At 46.4% G+C, this 18,983-nt stretch overlaps 2 protein-coding genes and 1 long non-coding RNA gene across 4 annotated transcripts in view; 1 reads left to right on the forward strand and 2 right to left on the reverse strand.

Annotated features, from left to right (window-relative positions):
• Window positions 1-74: 74 nt before the first annotated feature.
• On the reverse strand, window positions 75-10,885 carry LOC147650788 (hypoxanthine-guanine phosphoribosyltransferase-like). Of its 2 annotated transcripts, XM_086847696.1 has the most exons (10): window positions 10,468-10,885; window positions 9,442-9,567; window positions 7,998-8,199; window positions 4,777-4,883; window positions 4,154-4,337; window positions 3,752-3,814; window positions 2,911-2,993; window positions 1,874-1,920; window positions 1,123-1,199; window positions 75-210 (listed from the first exon to the last, which is right to left on the reverse strand). In XM_086847696.1, the coding sequence occupies exons 3-10, from the start codon at window positions 8,013-8,015 to the stop codon at window positions 163-165; spliced, it is 627 nt and encodes a 208-aa protein (XP_086703822.1). In that variant the 5' UTR covers window positions 8,016-8,199; window positions 9,442-9,567; window positions 10,468-10,885; the 3' UTR covers window positions 75-162. The 2 variants fall into 2 exon arrangements, with proteins under 2 accessions (XP_086703822.1, XP_086703824.1); XM_086847698.1 differs by lacking the exons at window positions 7,998-8,199; window positions 9,442-9,567; window positions 10,468-10,885 and adding an exon at window positions 3,190-3,207 and having other exon boundaries at window positions 4,777-7,931.
• LOC147650789 (uncharacterized) lies at window positions 3,857-6,247 on the forward strand. The gene is made up of 2 exons (XR_015275423.1): window positions 3,857-3,886; window positions 6,162-6,247. It is a non-coding gene; the product is annotated as an uncharacterized LOC147650789 (long non-coding RNA).
• A 3,927-nt stretch (window positions 10,886-14,812) lies between the features above and the next one.
• Window positions 14,813-18,983, reverse strand: part of LOC147650790 (axonemal central pair apparatus protein HYDIN-like) — a 56,987-nt gene continuing 52,816 nt past the window's right edge. Inside the window, exons 56-59 of the mRNA XM_086848188.1 lie at window positions 17,858-18,018; window positions 16,892-16,998; window positions 15,867-16,314; window positions 14,813-15,198 (exon numbers count right to left, since the gene is read on the reverse strand). Of these exons, the coding sequence (XP_086704314.1) occupies window positions 15,036-15,198; window positions 15,867-16,314; window positions 16,892-16,998; window positions 17,858-18,018 (879 nt within the window). The 3' untranslated portion in view covers window positions 14,813-15,035. The remainder of the gene's footprint in view (window positions 15,199-15,866; window positions 16,315-16,891; window positions 16,999-17,857; window positions 18,019-18,983) is intronic.

Consider the following 18,983-nt stretch of genomic DNA (forward strand, 5'->3'; position numbering starts at 1 on the left):
CGCTGCCTACACGTGGCAATGAGCGAGCTGCAGCTCCTGGCACTAACGGGGAGCTTCTCCTGCTGCTCAGGGACACGCAAGTAGCAAAAGTCATTTCCTGATGGCATGCTTTAGATCACCTCAGCAGCAGCCAGAAATCAGTGCTCCAGAAGACTGAGATTATCACATCCTGTATTTCTCTTTGGCCTTCTCTTTCAAAATACAGATGTGCTACAAGAAAAAATAAAAAGTACAATATTTATCCATCTCTATCTTCCAATGAAGTGTAAGACTGATTTGCAGCTGTATTCCCAGCACTGCACTCAAAACACACTACAACCCTAATAGTTGGAAGTTTCCTACTTGCAGTAAACTCCAGCTCTTAGTATTCTTTGCAAGTTTATTTGCAATATATAGGTTGATATATTTGAAAGAACTTAGGTTTCTTAAATTACTGCATGCTCCTTAATGCTGCTGAGCAATGGCACAGACTGTTTGTGTCTTCAGCAGGACTGGTTTGTCTTAGGAAAAAGGCTTTGAAGTAAAAAACTTTCCCAGTTAAACAGAATTAAGGAAGTACTTTTGAAAACAAAGGAGGGAAAAATGATCAACCCTATCAGTTTATGATGTTTCCAAGGCCACTACTCTGTGCAGCCTGAAGAAGCTGTAATGGAATAAGGGAAGAGTTCTTACAGACATGTAAGATGTAAGACATGTTATCCCTAAGTGTATGGAAGACCTTCACACAGAGTCCCTGCAGGGCTGCTTTAAAGACCTGGTGACTGAAGAGCAACATACGGTTGAACTAAGTCAGACAAATATCCAATCAAAGTCAAATGACAAGTTATTTTCAGATGGGGTCACAGATTGTGTGCTGCTCACCATCCTGGGGGCCCAGAATGTTCTGCAGCACGGCTGAGCCGTGAGACTTGTGGAGTAGAATTATAAAAAGGTGAAGCACAAACATTTCTCATGCACCTTCACTGCATTACCAACTCGGCACCTTAAAAATGGTTTTGCTCCTTTATTGGAAGTTTCTAGCTGGAGTTGAAGGTTTTGTAATTGTTGAGAAGCTCTGAGTAGAAGCAAATCTTCTTGCTGGGTACCTGATACTTGGCAGTGGAGGAATGTGCATGTACTTACATTTAGATCTCTGAAGTATTCATTGTAGTCAAGAGCATATCCAACCACAAATTGATCTGAGATTTCAAAGCCTGTATCTGTAAGAAAATACAGTTCTTTTTATCCTTCAGTGGTGTAAGCAGCTTTTAAATGCAGAGTTTGTATTCAACACACACTTGAGCTAAGAGTAAAAGACATCATCTCTTTCAGGGTGCTTCCTTAAGAATCTGAGCTATAAATTGATGACAGAGGTTAGAATCTAAACCATTCCCATCAGTCAGTAATATAATTAAGGTTGTTAAGAGAATTCTGTTTATTAACAAAATAATTGTTTAACACCTGGTTATGAGTTAGTCCTGGGAGAAGAGACAAGGAATGAGATTTTACTTGAGTGAAAGTAGATGAACCGTGATTCAGTAGGACTTTTCAGTTTGGAAACAAGGCAAGTTTAATAATGCAGAGTCAAAACAAATGTCCTCCAGGGCCAAAGCAAAGCAACACACAGTTAAGGTTTGATTCATTTCTGCTATCTAAATAGTTAAATTTGTGTATCAAATAGCTAAACCTGCACTGAGGCCAGCCAGGGGAAAAACAGAGGGTGGTCATGAGGCCTCAGGATGCCATAGCTGGACATCAGTTCACAAGTTTTTATGTAGTTTCTCCCCATTTCTCTTGGCCTTCATGAAACTTCTGTGCAGTTGTCAGATGTGCTTGCCTGAAGGGAAATGGTAAGACTGTGTTTTGGAAAATACTAGAAAAACATGGTACTTACAGTCTGGTCTGTAACCTGGACTCTGACATGTCCTTTTGACGAGCAGGCTGTAAGGCAGAGCAGAGAAGGTTGGTTTTTAAAATATGTCTAAGCTGTAGACTTCCCTTCTGCCACGCCTCCCCATAAGCTTCTAAAATCATGCCATTAAATTAAGGCAGTGAGATTATTTCACAGAAAGCAGTAGTGTTCAGCCTTGTCGTGGAGGGAGAAGCAAAGGCTCTGATCTAGGTTCATTCTTTATGTCCAAGTGGCTCTAGTTTGTATTCAGTTCCCTCCAATCCTGGGTCTCAGGTCATTGCCCTTCCATGGAGCAATGCCTCAGGACACTGGAACAGCACAGAGGGGGAAGCATGTCCAAGTGGCTGGGAATGATTTTAGTGGGGAGGGAGGGAGAAAAGGACATTTCTTCTGCAAAATCTTATCTAGTCTTGGTTTGCCTGTGCCCTTCAGAAGAAACTGAGAACCTCCTGGACAGTCCCTAGAAGGCCTGTCTGAATAACTGGTGCATAAAGCAACTGTTTTTATAAAGCATTGTGATTACTTGACAGACACAGGGATATTCCACAAAATTTCCTTTTAGAGACCTACTACAAGCAGATCTAGAATGCTGCTTGAAGTCATCTTCCAAGTGCTGACAGACTCTTAGATTCTGGAAACTTCTAGAGCTGAGGATAGTAAGGGATATTCTGAGTGTTGTCATTCCAGCATTGAGGCAACTGAGGCGACGTTAGAAAACTTATGGAAAGACATCAATTTCCTTCAGCCATAAAGTAAGAAACAGGGAATCCATCAGACTTTATGGACACCATAGAAAGAGCCATCAAACCTTCCTTTATTAATTTGAGCAGTGAAGATGGTAGTGCACAGGGAAATTTCCCAGTTTAAGAAACACTTAATTTTCCAGCAGCTGGGTAAGGATTGCTTCCTGCATTTGCTTTCTCCCCCCCAAACTTCAAGCCAAACAAGCACTTGGCAGCATACAATGACTATTCACCCAAATGATTTGAATATGTTAGTTAGCAGCTATATCCTTGTACCTTACAACTTTTACCATCCTTGGTTTCTTGTCTTTTAGTTTTGAAAGCAGTGCTTTCATTGTTCTACCCGTCTCAATAATGTCCTGAAAGTGATAAAAAAAATAAATTATCCTTCAAGTTTGAAAGGAAAATCAGACTGTCAGTGGATTAAATTAGAGCATACCAACCTGGCAGCCCAGTAACTTCACTAATTATTATTTTATATCTAATATGTATTCATTTGAAAAGAAGGGAGAAAAGAATCTGTGTCATTCCACCCCTCCTTCAGTCATTACTTACCTCTACTACTAACACATTCTGGAAGAGATAACATAGGGAAGGAAGGGCAAGAAAAAAAAAAATACTTAAATGGCAATTTTCAGCAAACCAAACAGGCAAGAAAAGCACACTAAAACCCTCAGTTACAAGGAATTTGCCTTGATTTTCAAAGGAGATTGTCACTTGAACTACTGACTTGACTTTGGTGCTTACTGAAGAGTCTTTTTGTAAGTATTTCTGAAAGCTTAAATATGGTGCTAAAGGCACCTGTGTCAGGTCTGTATATTGCTCTGTGTACAGCACCAGTACTCCAGAGGCACTGAATGAGTCAGGTGAGTGTGGTTCATTTCTGGGGGTTCTGGGATAAAATGGGGAATAGGACCTTTGGGAGCACTCATTGCTGATCACTCCAAGTTTCCACTGAGATCAGTGGGAATTATTCACTGCTTCAAAGCCCAGCATTTTAAATCAGTGTTAAGAGGCTGGAAGTATGCAGTATCAAAATCTTCAATAAAGATGGATTTCCTGGAAAACACACAAGAACAGTTGTTTTCCTTAAAAAGCTGAAGATGCCAATTCATACCTTCCCACTTAGTGTAGACAGCTCCTCACCAATAAAACTGATTTTTTCTGCAGGTGACTCATTCTAGAAGGAGAAAGAAGAGATGGAAGTCACATAAAGCATGCCCCAAAGTGTTGTCCTGGATTTGTTTGAAAGGTGAGCTGCTCTTGCTTCTTGCAAGAGGAAGGAGTTGGAGATCTGCCCCTGGCTTTGTCATCTTGAGTGTTCTGCTATGTTTATCCCAGTGAATATATAATATCCACCCTTTGGGACAGATCAGTAAATCAGTTCCTTTTTAGTATGTAATTTGAAGAGAATGTACACATAAACTCCATTTTTGGGGGGTTCTCACACAAACCACCAGTATTTAGAATGCCAGTCTATGGAGAGAGTCAATTTTCCAAAGAAAAGAAAGTCACTCACACAGTAGCTTTTTATTCTGACAAAATCCACGGTAACGGGCACAGATTTATCACCATTTTGATTCAGTGCTTTTATATGGTCCAGCAAATCAGCAAAGAATTTATAGCCTCCTTTAAGGACACAGAGTGCAACAATGTGATGACTTCCCATGTCTTGCATGATATCTCTAGCCAAATGCTCTGTCCTGGGAGAAAGAAGGAAAAAAAAGGCAATTCTGGAAAGTGTTCTGTATATAAGAGCTGTTTGTGCATATATTAAGCAATGTTCAAGTAAAAATTCTGATCTTGCTGTTAGGTTTTTCTAACTAGCAAATTGTGAGCACAGCAAGTCGTAGGAAAATAAATTAGGTATTTGCACAGCATAAGCAGATTTAACCCATAAACACAAATATTGCAGGATAGGTGGGCTTCAAGAGAGGTGATGGAACATGGAAGCTTCACTGGGCTTGCAGAGGAATCCTCTCCATAAACCCCCTCTTATCCCAGACTTTAGGACAGAAGTGTTAGGGCTGCAGGGTTTCCCCGTTTCCCATGGGCTGCACAGGGCAGGACTTCAGGTTTTTTTCATTTGGAGGGACAAAAATGGGCATCACTGTCCCTGTTCTTTCCTGTTTACCCTCATACCTGTCCAGGATGAGTCCGTGAGGAATGAAGACTCTTTCTAAATCCTCTTCATAATGCTTAGGAATGCAAAACAGATTTTTGTTGTAGCCGCTGTCCTCATCTCTTATCTGCAAGGAAAAGGGAAATACATCTAAAACTAGCAACCAAGGCATTCAAGAAAAAGCTTCCAGTCTGTGACAGTGTGAAGAAAAAATTCCTCCCCTCCAATAATGTGTCAAAATAAAAATATTTCTGAGAGTTTTTGATCTTTCTGCTAGAACAATTCACAATCTGATAACTGGAGCTGGTGGCTGAGTTGTGAATGGAGTTGTGAATGCATAACAAGTACTTTGCCCCAGTCATGATGAAATCAATTCTTGGCTATCATCAACTCATTCAAAAAGCCACCCAAAACAGTAACAACCTTCCCCTCTTGTTCCATTTGCCCTTCTGCAGAGCTCAGTAGCCTGCTCGTGTTGTAGACAAGCGAAAATTAAAATGTAAGGCAAGGAGATTGGGATTCCAGGTCAGCATGTCACTTTGGGGTGCTGCTCTACTTTGACCATCGTTCTCCAATGGGTAAAAGAGAAAGCTTTGCCTTCTAAGCATGATTTCACAGCTGAACCTTTGACATTCCAGCCATTAACTCTCTCAGAGGACAGGGGAGATGGCTCACCCAAAAGGAGAAGCTTTGGGATGGCAGTGAGAAGAGGGGAAGCTGCAGAGGGTGCCCATGGATGGGAAGAAGTTGTGCTGTTTGCCCTTGGATCAGAGTGCTCCTCATCGTGGCTGGGGACTGGCCATGGCTACATCCCATAGATTTGGCCTTTAGCCCTTCTGCCTCCAGGATTTAGGGTTACAGTTCTTTATCCAACGTGCTGCTTCCAGGTGGTTGCACCCAGAGGTGTCTGCATGTCTAGAAGCTCCATAATCCCCATTTGGGTTTCTCTTCTGGCCCCAAACAAATCTGTGTCTTTGGATTCTACCTCCCTTCAACACCTTGATGGATGCTTTGTTCATTTATAAAGTGGTGGTACAAAACCAGGCAAGGAAAAATAGAAGGAAGTAGAAAGAATTGTGAATAAGATTAATATGTAAGTTTTAGAAATAAATTAAGAAAACCCCCCTCAAATTCCTGAGATTTTGTCATGCTGATACTGCCCTGCTGTTGTTAGAAATACAGAACTAACTGAAAGAAAAATTCAGAGCTGGCTCAAAGCTTCTCTAGTGAAAAACAGGTTATCTACATACCAGTTACATTCCACAGAACTCAGTAAAGCATCTTGCTAAAAGTGCGGACCTGTGGATTCAGCAGTAATAGCATAAAGTATTGCTAACACCAAGTTAACACCTGCAAACTCTTTACACAGATGAATTGTTTTTAATTCTCCTTTTCTTTGGCACAGGAGAGATGAGTGCTTAGGAAGAAAAGACAAATGGACTGTAGGAAACAGTAGCACGTTACTACTTGCAAAACTCACAGCAGCCAAAAGGAAATAACCAAATACTGCCATTTATTTTAAATTGGCCACAAATAGCTTCCTGCATTTAAAGATGAAACTAGAGCCAGGTGTTAAAGGAAATTTCAGAGAACAGATTATAGCAGCAAAAGGCAATGAAAACAGAAGCTCCTCCTGGCTGCACTAAGCACATTCTGCAAGTTCTCAAAATTGATCAGCCCTAATGGTCCAAGAATATGCAGAATGACCTCGCAGCTGAGCCCTGGCTGGGTGGCAGCAGTGCTGCTGTGCCTGGTTTAGTTACTGTTGTCTTTGTGGCTGAAGTCAGTGAAGTGAAAGCTTAAGTGCAGGACTGGTTTTAGCTCAGGTTTGTTGGTGCCTCGTTGATCGTGGAGAGACGCTGGCAGTGACACTGGGATGGGCTGTGGCTTGGGCTGTGCCAGCACTGAGAGCAGCTTCAGGGAGTGCAGAGCTGCTCATGCTTTGGTGTTTGGTCAGCCCAGCTGGGCAGCTCAAAACTGGCCCATTTCTGCCTCTGGGAGGCTGCTAGTGCTGGGGATGAGATTGTCACTGAATTAGAAGCATTGGTCAAAGACACTGATTATTTGAGACTACTGCAACACATAAACACCATCTCTGTATCATCTGAAGTATCAAAAAAAAGCACCTTTAAGGACAGTCACTGACACCAGTATAAAAAGTGTTGTTTGTGTTGTTCTGTTTTGGTTTGTCTCCAAGACTCCCATGTCTATTGCATTCTACTTAACTGCAGCTTAAATGCAGTGATAATTCTCTCTGCAATTTCAGCAGCTTCTTTTGCCTAATCATGATCCTGACTGTGGTATTTAATGGACTTCAGCTTGACAATCTGCTTTTGCATTTCTAAATGCACAGCATTTCTTCTGCACAGCAAGGTAAGGTCAGCCTTCTTAGCAAAGCTGAGCTTCCTGCTGCACTTGATGAGTGACACTACAACTGCTTCAGCTCAGGTGAGGGATGAGCTTTGTCTGTGTGGGTGTAACCGTGCAATAAAGGTAATCTTGAGGCACACAGATGTAAATAGTCATTACTGCTTAGAGCTCGTCTAGCAGTGCAGCTTTGTAGCTGTTACTTGGTTTAACAACTCTGCTCAGTGAGAGTCTTGGGTACAAACAATATCTGCTACAATATCCTCTGTCTGAAGCGTTTCTTAAAGCCTAATGGAAGGTTCAAAACCAGAACTTGAAGGATTGCATCAGTTTGAGCACCACAGCAACCTGCCTTACAGGCTCATTAAAGCCTTTGCATTGTGGCATATTGCTGAATAATACAGTGACAGCCCATAATATAAAGAAATCCACTAAACTATCATACAAAATCATTACAGTTTTAAATCATGAGTTTACAAGTTGAGGAATTAATTGTTTCATTTAGTTTCAGTATCGTCTGTTGTTCCATTACTGATGTCGATTTCTGAGTTTAAGAAAAAACAACAAAATGAACTACAGCAATTTTGTACAGTAGAGGAATTCATAAGAATTCATAAGAATTGTTTCATCAGCACAGAATGAAAGAATATGAATAGAGGTATGTTAAAGTCAAATAATGTCATGCATTTGTAGAAAAGTGAGTCTATCAAGATGCCTCTGCTCTGAAAGCCATCTTTTCTGCCAAGTAAATAGAAGAACCACAGTCAGTATTTCTAATGCTCTGCTCTTTTTGCTAAAGCTGACCTTTCCCCCCCTTCAGCCAAAGCCCCCTCCAGGCAAATAACCAAACACAAGGACATTATGCTTTTATTACCTGCAGTGCATGAGCCATAATTCCCTCTTTGAGCTATGCTCTCGCAGAATGAGCTGGTGTTACTACTGCAGTTTGGCTTGCTCTGTTTTAATCTTCCAGTCAGATCATGACTTGCTTCTCAAAGGTCAAAATTGTCATCTTTCCTGCAGGAAGTATTACTTCTTTCTGCTAATGCAATGACATCACAATCCCAGGTTCTCGCCTAATCAGATTAACCAGAAATAAAATGGGTTTGAGCCCTGTTGTAACCAAGGAGAGTAAAGATGTGGGGAATGAGGGAGATGCAAAAGGGAAGCTCGTGAGTCAAATTAAAGGGAAGGACTAGGCAGAATAGTGGGGGTTTTAACTGCAAACACACATCAGATCAATCAAACCTACAGAGGTTGTAGCAGGTGGTCAATCAGTGGTATATGTGTACAAGGCTGCCCCAAGGATTTTCTGAATCCCCAAATTTATTTGGTCAAGCCCTAAGGGAAGTACTACAACTTTTCTCAACCACACCTGAAATAAAACTTCTCCAGTATGTGGATAATTTACATCTCTCAGGAGAGGATGAAAAGAAGGCTCAGGAATCCACCATAGCATTATTAAATTTTCTGGGAAACCAAGGAATGAGGGTATCAAAGGGGAAACTTCAATTTGTAGGACGTGAGGTAAAATACTTAGGACATATAATTTGTCAAGAGAACCAGAGACTGAATCCTGAAAGAATTAAGGGGATAGTCTCACTCCTGCAAGCAAAAACTGAGAGATTAGCAGACTTTTAGACTTGTTGGGCTATTGTAGGCTGTGGATCAAAGGGTACACTCAGGCCCTCAAGCTCTCGTATGAAAAGCTAGTAGAAGGTGAGATTGGGAGGGGAAAAGACAAGCAGAAGGTTGAAGATTTAAAACAGAAATTAGTCGGTGCACTGGCATTGAGCCTTCCTGCCTTAGACAAACCTTTCTATCTGTTTGTGGCTGTAGAAAACAGGGAGTGTTAGCACAGGACTGGGGAGGCTCCAGGAAACCAGTGGCCTGTCTGTGAGAAATGGAATTGTGGAGGATTCTCAAAGCCTGACTGAAAGCTCACATAGTCTCATACATCTGTCTGCAAACTCAGAGATAAGGTCTGCTGACTGAGCTATGCCATGGAATAGAGAAGATGTTCTTGAGAGAGAGACTGAACTGGAAACGAGTTCCAAACGATGGCCTTGCAAACAAACCAGGTATTTTGGAGAATCAGAACTGGGAAAGATGCATTACTGCAACACTGTTGGAATTTTTACTTCTCTTTTTGCTGCCCAAGTCAGTTCTTGATGACAAATAAACAACTTTCTATGCAGAAAACAAACGTGTCTTGGAGTACACAGAATTACAAAGCTGCCACAGTTAAAATCATTTGGGGAAGCAGCAGAACACAGAGACAGAAAGAACCATTTGGAAAGCAATATCTGCAAGCTTACTCATTTGTTTGCAGTTCTGCAGCACAAAAGTAGCAGCTTTGATGAGTTCCTCGTCCTGAGATTCTGTCAATACCTGAATCATAAGTGGCAGACCATTGTTCTGAAGCAGCTCACACTGGTTTTCTTCTAGAACAAGACATGGCAAAGGAAAATAGGTTGGTTTCAACCCCACACACCTTAACCTTACATTCATTTTAGGAGCCAATACTGGCAACTTTCTCTAAGTTTCTGTAGAAAAAGAGATTTTCATTAGAGACTCGAGCCTGCTGCAGGAGACAGCAGGAGAGCTTTACATCACACAGGATGATCTGACCAGAACTCAGATTTCTGCAAGAAAACAAAAGGATGACTGAGACAAATTACAGGATGGAGGTCCAAGCTCATTTAATTGTGGCCTAAAACATTCAAATAATGACTCTTGTATTTCTTTTCTTCCATTACCAGCTCCTGGAGTAGATATGCTACATTTCTCTGAGGTTTGAGATCCAGAAATATCAAAATCTCAGGGTTTATAACTAGCATAATAAAATTAGTAGTTTAATCCTGGTCTATCCAATCTGTTCCTCCTAATTTATTACGTATTTAGATAAATTTTTATTGTGATCTCATTTGTATATGTATTCATATAACTGATAACTTGCTAGAAATAGTTCTTTCTTGTTTAAACTTAAATAAAGTAATAAAAAAATTAAACATTTTTATTTTGACAGTGTGTACATTTTTAGAGAAACCTTTATCAGCTCCAGCATAGAGCCAGAGAGAGTTGAATAAGCTTTGACACACAGAGTATCTGCCATAAAAAGAGCAGGGGACGAGCCCTTCCTGGCACTGGGAACACCACTGCTCGTCCATCATGCTGAGCCCCAGTCCTGTCACACACCAACTGCTCTGAAACTACACTCAGAACTAGTGCAGGTTTCTGCTTTGAAACTTTTGTGAACTTCCCCTTGAAGCTCTTATGGCAGAAGTGTGAGACACCAACCACGGCCACAGCACAGGCTCGTCAGGATCACAGGCTTTAGGTACCTGTGACCCGGGGGAGCGGGGGGCTCCGGGCAGATCCCGAGGCGAGGCGGGTCCCCGCTGCCGAGCGCTGCCCGCCGGGCTGAGGGGCGAGATCGCCGGGCTGAGGGGCGAGATCGCCGGGCTGAGGGGAGAGATCGCCGGGCAGAGGGGTGAGATCGCCGGGCTGAGGGGCGAGACCGCCGGGCTGAGGGATGGGATCGCCGGGCTGAGGGGTGAGACCGCCGGGCTGAGGGATGGGATCGCCGGGCTGAGGGGCGAGATCGCCGGGCTGAGGGGTGAGAGCGCCGGGCTGAGGGATGGGATCGCTGGCCTGAGGGGCAGCGGCGGCCCCGCCGTGCTGAGGGCAGCGCCCGGCTCGGCCCCTCAGGAGCCGCCGCAGCCGCAGCGCCGCCCGAGCGCCTCAGGGCGCGGCGGACTCGGGACAGCCCTGAGCCTTCCCCTCAGCCAGCTAGGAAGCTCTTGCAATTGTAGAACCGTCAGGGGTGGAAGAGGTCTTTAAGACCACTCAGTTCAATGTCAGCCCAGCATCTGCCACTGCAAACCCTAAACCACTAAACCATTTCCGAATATCAGATGCAGAGGCCTCTTTAACACCTCCAGCGATGACAACTCCACCACCTCCCTGGCCAACCTATTCCCAGGCCTGAACACCTGAACAGCGAAAATTTTTTTCTTAAATCTAACCTGAATTTCCTCTCTCGGCGTGAGGCCAGTTCCTCTGGTTCTCACTGCAGGCCCAGCAGAAGAGACCGGCCCCACCTCACTGCATGGCCCCGGCAGGGAGTTGGAGAGAGCAGTGAGGTCCCTCCTGAGCCTCCTCCACACTGACTAAACCCAGCTCCCTCAGCTACTCCTCATGGGACATTTTCTCAACCTTTCATGAGCCTTACTGCCCTTCTCTGGACACACTCCAGCCCCTCAATGTTGTTTTTCATGAGGGGCCCAGAGCTGGGCACAGCACTCGAGGTGGGGCCTCACCAGTGCCCAGCACGGAGGGGCCGGCACTGCCCTGCTCCTGCTGCCCACACTGGTGCTGATACAGGCCAGGTGCCCGTGGCCTCTTGCCCCCTTGGGCACACTCTGGCTCACTCTGAGGTGTCTGGTGACCCTCAGGATGTGGCACCTGGCCTTGTGGAACCTCAGGCCATTGTCCTTGGCCCACTGATTGAGTCTGTCCAAGTCTCACTGCAGAGCCTTCCCATCCTCCAGCAGATCCACGCTCCCACCCAACTGGGCCTCTGCAAATTTACTGAGGGTGCTCTCAATCCCCACATCCAGATGATCAGTAAAGATGGTAACCAGGACCAGCCTAAAACTGAGCTCTGGAGGACACATTTCAATGCAGCTCAGTTTGCATACTCTGCAGCTGGAGGCTGCAATGCCCCCCTGCTGTGAAATTCAGGAGCTGTTTCCCACACTTGTCAGGGTGCCTTGGTGGTGGTGAGCTGGCCTGGGACTGTGGCACCGCATCACTATCCCTGAGTTTAAACAGGTTTCAGATACTATTTGTAGCTTATTCTTTTACATAATTTGTAGCAAAAGTGAAAAAATGACTGTGCATGTTGAATTTTCCTTTGTAAACTCTGGTTAGTGGCTGGACTGTTAGGTGTATGGGGATGCACATGATGATTTATGTACTTGTTCACTCTGTGTGGCTCCAGGCTTTGAGAAAGAATAATCCCACTTGGCATTTTGACTCAATTAGGTCTCAGGAATGATGAATCCAGAGTAACTTGTTGAAAGCTGCTGAAAAAATGTCTCTGAAGTTTACAGCACAGCTGAAGTGTTCAGAAGAATGAGAATTCAATGATTGAATATCCAGTTATCCTACTGGCTATGTCTAATTGTTACCCACTGTTACAGTACAGTGCACAATATCACCAGGAAAAATGTGAATGTCATCTTCAGACTGCTCTATTAACCCACTGTATTTTTGATCAAAGTTACTTTCTACAAATTACCAAGCTCTTTTGCCTTTTTGACACTCTTGTTCTTTTCTTGTGAAGTATTTATATATATAATACAGGTAGCTCCTGAATCTGCTCAAGGAAACCAAAGTTAGCTTTTAGGTCTTCTAAGCTGAGGTCTGTCTATTTCACCTGTTTGTGAAGCTGCAGTCCAAGAGCAGTGACAGAAGGGTTGCTGCTCTGGGAGCAGAGGTGCTTCTGGCTTGAATTTAAACCCAAAGGCATTGTACTAATTTACACTTCTTACAAGGGCTCTGTCAGTGCACAGAATTTCCGTACCTCTTAACAACATCTCTTAAAAATAGAAAAGGTAACAAGAACAAGCCCCCCCGCCATGCCCTGTATGGTGCCTGCCACGGTTTTCAATTCCCAGTGTGATGGCCAACTCTTCTCAGGGATGAGTTTCACATCTGCCCCAGTGTCCAACAAGCCCTTCATCCCTAGGATCTCCAAACCAGCTTAACGTAGCATGGGACCATGGGCTTGTTCTCACCCACCAGTTCTGTCCAGTAGAGCTCAGGTGAAAACTCATCTACCAGGACCCCCAATGGCATGAGGAAGGCCTGGGCGATGACCTGCCCCTTGGCCAAGTAGAAGGGTGGGTGGATGCATCGCACCGAGAGAACGAGTCCATCCAGATCACCCTTGAGGGTGACCAGAGAGACTTCAGTCTCTGGGGGTGTGTGCTTGGTGTCCCCAATAACAAAATACTTACAGCCTGGGTCAGGGAAAGTCAATCTTCTGCCCAGTAGGTCCACGGCAATCACAGTCCAATGGCAGGACCTAAAAAGATGGTCTGCTGCTGCTGCTAAATGGAGTGGCTATTGAGGCTGCCATACTTTATTGAAGGTATTATTTGTCCTTTGGTGAAAGTCAGTCCAGTTAGAAATGTCTTGTCTGAGCCCCCCTCCCCCTGCAAAGCCTGCTCTGTTCTATCCACACGCAGAGGAGGTTCATGCTGCCCTTCTGGTTTTTTTTTGTACGTTGCCCTCCCCTCCAGTTCCTTTGTCCTGGCCCACAGGGGCTGGGCACTGGACAGAAATGGGTGATACGCCCTCGCTGCCCACAGCGATGGCACCGTGGTTCCCATGGTGTTACAGGTGGTGGTGGGACCGCCACCGCTGCTGGAGCCCCCGTCCTTCCTGGCTGTCTATGATGGTCAGCCCCTAAGCTAGCAGCCTTCTGGATCACACCTCGATGGTGGTGGTGACGGTGGGGAGAGGATCCAAGGGCATTCCCATAATGACTGGCTTGCATGTATCATTGGCATTTGCCTTTGCTAATTCCAACAGCAAGGCAGAATGCAGCCCTGGATCTTCCACCTGTTTCTCCATGTGAACCCACCACCATCAATAAAATCTAGGAACGCCTCATTAGGTTGCTGCAGAATGATTGTGGAACTCGCTTGGGGTTCTCTGGATGGTAACGTGAGGAACGCTTTCTCTGCAGCTGTTTTGATCTTTTCAAGGACCGGCCTTGGCAAAACCCGGGCCTGGTCCTTTGCCTGTGCCCATTCCCCATCACCGCTCAAGTGCTCGGTTGTTATTTTATTCCCAATGGCATCAAGGGCGCTGTCGGAACTTTGCAATAACTCAGAACATTCGGCCTGTAATGACCTCTTCCATGCCCCCTCCCATGCAAGATATTCTGATGGGGTAAGGAGGCACGAAAATAAATCATGGAGGTCATACGGGACCGAGAGATTGGAGGAGAGAGTGGCCTTTAAAAGGCCCTTAAAATATTTGCTTCCCTTTCCAAACTCTTTCTGGGCTTTGCAGAGTTCTCTTTTTTTTGAAATGAGAATGGCTCCCATTCCTGAAGCACACTCCCACATAATTGAACATAATTGGAGTGGCAAGAGGAAGGGTCTCCTGTTCTGGGTTCCGGTTCCTGGGCTCGGCACTTGTGGCTCACGGGGTGTGGGAACCAGAAGGAGGGGCGTGGGAACTGAAAGTCAGAAGAGGGTTGGCTGTGCTGCAGGGGAAAGAGGAGGGCTCAGAGGAGGGGCCATTGTGAAAGGAAGGGGTGGGGAACTTTTCAGGAGGAGGAGCCCAAGTGGAGAAGGAGGGGTCCGAGGGGACAGGAAGGGGAGGGACAACTGGAGGAGGAGAGATAACAGGGGGAGGAGCATGAGGGAAGAAGGGGTTTGGAGGTAGGAAGAAGGAAAGGATTTTGGGGAGGAGAAGTACAAGGGAGGGGCCTGGCCATGCGGTCCCCACCATCTTGTGCTCTCCAGGAGCCATTCTGGGTACACCAGGGAGGAGAGGGTGAACGGAGTAACTGGAGACAACTGGGGGGAACCTCAGAATGTACTAACTTGGGGGTTTGAACTGGGGTAGTGGGGTTTAAGGAAAGATCTCTGGCACCATGGCTAACGGTTAACAACTTATTAGCAAGTGTTTATTTACAGTTAACTGAAACTTAAGTTATTTAACAAATTAACAAACAATTATTTAATTAACAAAGTTAATTAAAAGATGATGATGGCTGGAGCTGGGAAGGGCAGCTGCAGAGGTCGCATGTAAAGGGTGGGACACCATCAGCAGTAGGAAACAAGATGTTGCTGGCTCCTGCTGGATGCTCCAGCTGACACAAATGCTGTCACTGTGGTGTTGGTTGCCAGTGCAGCTGCTTCTTGTGTCCCTGGCCTTCCTCTGTCTGCTGTAAGGCAGAGCATTTTGGTTTTTCGAAACGCTTCCACTGCCGGGCTCTGCCTTTCAGAACCACCTGCACCGTCCTGTGAGTCTGCTCCAGGTTAGGAATGCTGGGGAGAAAGGGACTGGTATTAGCCAGACAAACATTTCCAGCCAGACGCTTTTCTGTCTCCTTGCAGAGCACACAGCATTGCATCCTCCCTCTGTGCAAGCAGTGAGCAGCTCTGTGCCAGAAGCAGAGCTAGGGACTGGCTGGTCCCTGGGTGTCTCATTCAAGATCTTGCAACCCTCCAGGAGCTTAATGTTTCATACAGTGTCTTTTGCCAGTGTCTCCCTACCAAGGCCAGATGATCCCTCTGCGCTCCTGTGGGAGCTGCTGCCTCTCTGGGACTGCTTGTCTCCAGGCCCACCTCCCCATCCCAGTCAGAGGGACTGAAGGGAGGGTGTTAGGGGATGAACCAGGCTGTGCTTGGTGATGCCCAGCAATAGCACAAGAGGCAACGGGCAGAACCTGAACAGGAAATTGCACCTGAACCTGAGGAAGAACTTCTTCCCTTTGCGGGTGACAGGCTGCCCAGAGAGGGTGTGGAGTGTCCCTCACTGGAATTATTGCAGAGCCCTCTGGACACTGCTCTGTGCCATGTGCTCTGGGATGACCCCGCTTGAGTAGGGAAGTGGGACCAGATGACCTCCTGTGGTCCCTTCCACCCTGTCCCACCCTGTGATTCAGTGATAGCCATCAGAAGTGTGAGTTGGCAAGTGTGTCCATGTTTCCCACCTGCACAGCATGGTGGTCTCAAAGTTCCCCACATCCTTTGGGGAGAAGAGCACATGAAAGGTCTTCTTCTGGCCAGGAGCGATGGTGCCGAAGTTGGGGTTGATGGAGAACAGTGACTGGTCATGGGTGACATCTGGGAGGACTTCCAGGGAGGAAGTGGCACGCTGCGGGGAGAGATTCCATTCCTTGGAGCGGCACCGCTTCTTGGAACGCTTCTTCTGCTTGGCATCCAGCTGCTCTTCCTCAGAAAGCTGCTCCTGGTCAGAATCTTGCTGTTCCTGCTCGGAATCCTGCAGCTGTTCCTGCTCGGAATCTTGCTGCTCCTCGGCAAGCCACTGTAGGCGCCGCAGCTCAGAAGGATGCGTCTCAAAAGGATGGTCCTGCTCCCCCCGGAAAAGAAGCACCAGCTTTCTGCGCTGCCTTACAACAGGAGCAGAGATGAGCCCACCTGCAGAGAGGAAGAGGGCACCATTCAAAGACAAAATCTGTGTTGCCAGCAACGCTGCCTCCTGCAGCAGCACATAGGTGGAAGAGAGCTGGGATGCACTCGGAGCATCTCTGGCCAAGTTCCCAGCAGGGAACAGAGCTTCTGGGAGCAGGGTCTCTGCTGCAGCACACACTCCTGTGCCAAAGCAGGAGCTGGTTTTAGACAGTGACTTTGCAGCTGCCCTGGAGTGGGGAACTGCACACAGACAGTGGCTGCAGGGCAGCTCACTCGTTACACCATTGCTCTCCCCAGTCTCAGACTTCTCAAAGCAATGACCTGATGTCCCCCCTCCCAGTCCTGACCCAGCACGTGGCTCTCCCCAGAGCCTGGCTCAGCTCCTTTGCAGAGCTGAAGTGGCAGAGCAAGAACAAAAGGGGCTGAAAGGCAGAGGGGGCAAGGAGAAAACTCTCCAGCTGCAGCTGGGAAGATGCTGATGAAAGTGAACGTGTGGACAAGGAGGAAAAAGCAATACAAGTTTTGGGGTGAAGGGGCAGGGTCTTCTCCCCAGGCCCTCAGCTACCAAGTGAAATGCCCTTACCCATCAGAGAGGTTGAATATGGCATCCTCACTGCTTCACTATCTGCAGGAGCAGCTTCCTCCCAGAAGTATTCCAGGGACACCTTCCCTGTGTTGTGCATCCTGAAACTGAAAAGCAAGAAGGAGGAATTAAAAAAAAAGTCCAATAAATAGAAAGCAAATAGTACAGTAACATTGTCTGAGGGACTCCTGCTACCACTTTCTGCTGAGGAGCATCTTCTTCCCCAGGCAACCCTGCCATGCTCAGACTGCTGTCCTTCCTGGGTGGCCCAGAAAAGTATTTCAAAGTCTGGAAGTTGAAGAAGAAAGGGCCAACATGGTGCCCAGGACATTGAAGCTAAGGGGCTTACTTTGGACTTTCTTTAGGTCTTGCTTTGACTGCAAACTTATTCTTGAGCACATGAGGACAGGTGACACGCAGTGAAAGCAAACCCGTGGCTGTTCTCAGCAGAAAATGGCAGCATTGAGCCTCTCCTGACCACCCTCTCCTGCTTGGCTTGGCATGCATGTGAACAAGCCTGTGCTGGTTTTGGCTGGGGTGGAGTTCTGGGAAGCAGGCACTGGGTCAGCCCTGGGCAAAGGTGTCACAGCATTGTCACAGTACAGCTGGTCTGGATTGGACACAGTGAATGTGGCCATAACACAAATCCAATTCAGCTGGCTTAGTTCATGCCTGAACGTGTTCCCAGGTAAGTTACAGGGGACCCTTGGCCAGCCCCATCCAAGCTGAGAAGTGAGCACAGCACTGGCCAGGAAGTTGGGCAGGAGAGAGATCTCAGCCAATGGCTGTCTAGCCCAGGAGATTTGCATTGGGTATTTCAGTGAGCTCTGAATAATGAACGAGGCTGTTTTGTCTCCTGAGCACCTGGAGCTCGAGTTGTGAGTTTTGTCTCCCCAGCCACGGCCAGCACAAAGTTCCACAAAGGCAGCTCCCGCTGGCAGGGCCCTGCCTGGCCTCAGCACTCACGTGGCTGTCCTTGTCTGGAAGGGCAAGGTGTCCTTGAGCTGAACCACGACTGTGTCCAGTTTGAACTGGGCGTAGGCAACCAAGGCACTGAGGCACAGCTCGGCCTCCTGGCCGCTCTTCTTCAGCACAGTGTGAGCCGGTTCCGGGACTGTCTCCACTGTCTGCAAAAGAGGAGAAAAGAATCGCTGAGCAGAGCCCAGAAAGTCAGGCTGAGAAGGGAATCTTTGGGCCTCCAACATCAGCCTCATAGAGGGACTAGAAAGGACCATTCACTTTTACTTCCCTGGAAAGATGACAGAATGGGGACTGTTGTGCTGCAGTAGTTGTTTCTGCCCACTGATCAAAGCAGTCCTAGCACAGCTGTTAATGTACCCATGGAGACTACAGCGGCGTTCCAATCCCTGTACTTCAACCTTGGAGAGGGACTGACTTTTTCCCTGGTCCTCTAGAAATCCAGCAGGTCTCAAAATTAGGGTTAAGTTCCCCTGCTGGAGCTCTGTGGGTGGAGAACCCCGTGACTGCAGACTTCTAGGAAGCACCTTTTTCTTCTTGTCTTAGGAGAAAGTGCTCTCCAGATGTCACCTGTGGAGCAACAGCCACACTGCTGGCAGCTGGGGATGGGCATTTTGGGATGTGAAAGATCTCACTAGGAAAGTGTCCAACTGCAGATGTTCTGATAGAAAAGAGGATGGTTTAGAGGCCTTAAAATGGTCCAGAAACTTGGAAAGAGCCTTCACCCAAGCTGAGTGTGTTTGGCAATAATGACAATAAAAGCAAGAGTCTCCAGAGATGATCCTTCTTCAGACTCCTCCATATGGTCACACAGTGCCTGGGCTACTCCATGATGAGATAACCCTCCCAATACAGAGACCACAACCAAAATCTCTGGTATCCATGGAGACAAACCTTGGCGTTCACCCGCAGGTGCAGTAAAAGTGTATTTGTCTCCACTTCTAAAGAAGAGACAGAGTGCAGCAGACTTAACTCCTTGTTGGTGAAAAGGCACCAAATCATATGGAGAGATTTCAAACACCATAAAATGAGATAATCATAAAACATTGTCTCCCATTCAACATGGGCTGCAGCACTTGTGCTTGTGGCCCAGACTGATAGCGTGTGGCTAATG

The sequence above is a fragment of the Cyanistes caeruleus genome, chromosome 12 (genome assembly GCF_971803275.1).
Source record: "Cyanistes caeruleus chromosome 12, bCyaCae1.hap1.1, whole genome shotgun sequence".
NCBI lineage: Eukaryota > Metazoa > Chordata > Aves > Passeriformes > Paridae > Cyanistes > Cyanistes caeruleus.